The sequence below is a fragment of the Eurypyga helias genome, unplaced genomic scaffold, assembly GCF_000690775.1.
Source record: "Eurypyga helias isolate BGI_N326 unplaced genomic scaffold, ASM69077v1 scaffold12753, whole genome shotgun sequence".
Taxonomy (NCBI): Eukaryota; Metazoa; Chordata; class Aves; order Eurypygiformes; family Eurypygidae; genus Eurypyga; species Eurypyga helias.
The window spans coordinates 1-3,156 of NW_010239266.1; the positions used below are offsets into that span (position 1 = coordinate 1).

General features: G+C 39.7%; 1 protein-coding gene across 1 annotated transcript in view; it reads right to left on the reverse strand.

Moving 5' to 3' along the window:
* Window positions 1-726: 726 nt before the first annotated feature.
* The window catches only part of VPS39 (vacuolar protein sorting 39 homolog (S. cerevisiae)), a gene marked incomplete at its 3' end in the record, with an annotated part of 13,522 nt that continues 11,092 nt past the window's right edge, over window positions 727-3,156 (reverse strand). Inside the window, exons 13-16 of the mRNA XM_010148079.1 lie at window positions 2,801-2,943; window positions 1,800-1,943; window positions 1,107-1,248; window positions 727-813 (exon numbers count right to left, since the gene is read on the reverse strand). Coding sequence (XP_010146381.1) covers window positions 727-813; window positions 1,107-1,248; window positions 1,800-1,943; window positions 2,801-2,943 — 516 coding nt within the window. The remainder of the gene's footprint in view (window positions 814-1,106; window positions 1,249-1,799; window positions 1,944-2,800; window positions 2,944-3,156) is intronic.

The window sequence follows — 3,156 nt, forward strand, 5'->3', positions numbered from 1 at the left end:
CCACTGAATAAACATGTTGCTAACATGTTCAGAAGCCAGCAGTTCTTAAAAGAAGTAATTCTACATAAAAATATCAAACTCTGCCAAGAGTAGGAGACCAGGAGGTGAACAAAGGTATTTCCCTCATAAAACACTCAGTCCCAAACTAGTCATGTAATAATCTTTTAAAGAGTTGTGCATTTAGAAATAAACAACATTACTGGATGGGACGGGACTACTCTCAAAAGTAGCAAAACCTTGGGAGTTCACAATGAACAGTCAACCAGGCAAGTTCCTATCATGGTGCTGTGACCAGTGACCAGCAACCACAACTGTTTGGTTATAATCTACATTTATCTAAACTCAGAAAACAAAAAACTTGATTGAGGATTCTTCATCTCAGGAAAATGCCTACAAGACACCACCACTGTAAGTTAGACTTTCATCTGGAAAGCCTAATGCAGAAGTTACAATTTTCCTTTTGTCAGTGATGATAAATCAATACTATGGCACATTTTCCACCAATGGAAATTTTTATCAGAAATAAGGAATGGTTTCCAGTAAGACATTCAAGTTTCAACAAGACTCTCAAACTAATCCTTGCAGTTTGCGTTATGCAAGAAAACAGATAAAATTACTAGGATACCCTTTAGCTTGACAGCCTCTAGAGAGCTGCTGACCAGCAGAATAACCGTTAAACCCGACAAGATTAACAACTTCACAAAAACAACGCTGTCCTTCACTCACCCAAGTGCTGCAGATACTGCACTGTCCTCTCATGACCCTTCAGAGGTGAGTTGGCTTTCTTTGACTGATCCACTAATACCTGTAATGCTTTCAGAACAACAAAAGGGTTAATTCCTTTGTAATCACAAGTATCATTTCAGTTTGAACTACAAAAAAAAAAAGTGTATTTTTCTTATTCTGCTAGCACAAACAAAACAAAATCTTGTTTTAAACACACAGACCAAACAAGTAACAGGAACAAAGACCAATTTAATCACAAGACAGACCCAGAAACAAATTATCTTCAGAATACGGCCTGGTCACTGAAGACAAAACTCAATACTAGGAATAAATACATGCTCCTATCTTTTCTCCTCTCCCCACCCCAACTTCAAACCTACCTTTCTCATGCAGACCTTTCTTCTCATACAGTATTATCAGCTCACTGTATTTGTGTGCCTTCTTTAGTACATGCTCACTCTCCTCAATATGGCAGTGATTGTTCTCCAGGCGCAGCAGTGGTGCCACCAGTGCTACATTTGTCTGCAAACAAAAAAGGGAGCACATAACAGACTACTAAGGTGCACCTCCTAAGCTTATAGTGTAAAACATGAGTTGGAAGAGAGGAAGGAAAAAAGTTATCTTTTAGCATAAGAAATGTTCATTTAACATCTTAGGGCAAGGCCCATCTTCATTTCCATAGTTGTTGGGACAGAAAGAAAGAAAAAAGTATCAGAGCTATTCCCCTTCCAGAACAGAGGTCAACTGCAAATCACATTGTTGACATCAACGATAATGCTCTGCTGCCTTTAACACAAGGCAACAAGAGAAACATTCATTAGAACTTCAAAATACACAGACATGGCTCCATCTTTTTGGCAGAGGCAGAACCAGAAATGGGCACATTTGCTTTATCCCATGAAACTACTTCCTGACCAGTAAGCAAACTAGCTAACACCAAAGTTTCACAGATCATTTTTACACCAACGTCAGACAGTTGTGCGAGAAATTCTGAACTAGCTCCTTATTCTCTTTCTTAAATGTTTCAGCCTGAAATTCCAACAGAGCTGGCACTAGGTCAGAAAGAAACTCACATGGAGGTAACACTTTAACAGGGTGGTATCGATGATTTGTAGCAGCTTCTTTTTAGATTTGATGGTGGGTGTTCCTTCCATGAGGGGTGAGGTACTGGACTGATGGTCAGAATCATTTAGCTTCTTCACCAGCTGACTTCTTTTCTGCAGGACAGCAAACAAAATTCTAGCAGAAAAAGGCCATCCCACCACAGCAAATATAACCCACCAAGTAATATAACCCAATTAAGCCAGTTTAATAACTTGTTTTAATCAATTGTTGCCTAAAGAATCATTATGGTTACTAACTAATCAACATACCACCTTTCTAACCACATTCAAGGGTATATATTTGTTTTGCAAATATACAGTTTTGCAAGATGTCCGTTATCTGAGAAAACAGTCAGAAGAAAACTCTGTTTACCTGAACAGAGATATTTTAGAGAGGTCATGAGACATTTATACCATTTGGAGAAGAATTTAGGTTTTGAACTACTAGGCACAAAAACTATCCTCCTTCAGACACAGGCTTCCTTTCAGTCTAGTAAAAATAGCAACAGAACAGTTCAGACACCAGTTACAACAAAATAGAGGACAGAAGGTTACAGTACCCACTCTGTCCTGTTTCACTTTCTAATATATGCTTTTGACCCATCTCCTGGATAGAGTGCCCTCCACAACAGTCACCAAACAAATCAAAGGATCAAGAGCTCAAGTCCTCTTGAGAAGTATGATAGAAATAACACACTGGACATGTATTCAGATTCAGTCCACGAGTACATTTTGTTCAGTCCTCACAAGTCACATGTGAGGTCTCCCACATTATCTGTGGGGCACCTCATGTCTTCTAGCTCCCCTGCTTTCTCAGATGCTGCAGCCAAAGTTTGCAACCATGAAGACAGCCCACTAAGCCCATGACAGAGCTGGAGTAGGTGTACTGCTTCCTGCACATCAAAAGTTAACTAACGAAGCATGCTAAAACTGAGTAACTCTGCTCTAAAAACAGACATAGGAGCACTCACTTGAGTTAAGTAGTCTATCAGAGCTAAATGTGCCTTCTCCAGCTCTGCCCCAGAGAGGCCTGGCAGGGGGTTGGGATACTGTAGCTGTTTCCTGTAATCTGTGGGCAGGAGGTCAGGATACAGACCCATCACATGAGTGGGATCTAAGCAAAAAATAACTAGTATTAGTTACCATTCATAACATTATTTTTGCAAACTCTTAAACCTATGTAACCTTAGAGCAAGCTTAGCTTTCCAACAGAGCTGTTCATGGTCAACTTGTTCAAGCTGTTCATGGTCAACAAGGTTCCAGGTTAACAGAATTTGCTCATTACAGAAAAGAAGCTAAAACAAGGCAAAAGAAGCAAGAGAAAGAG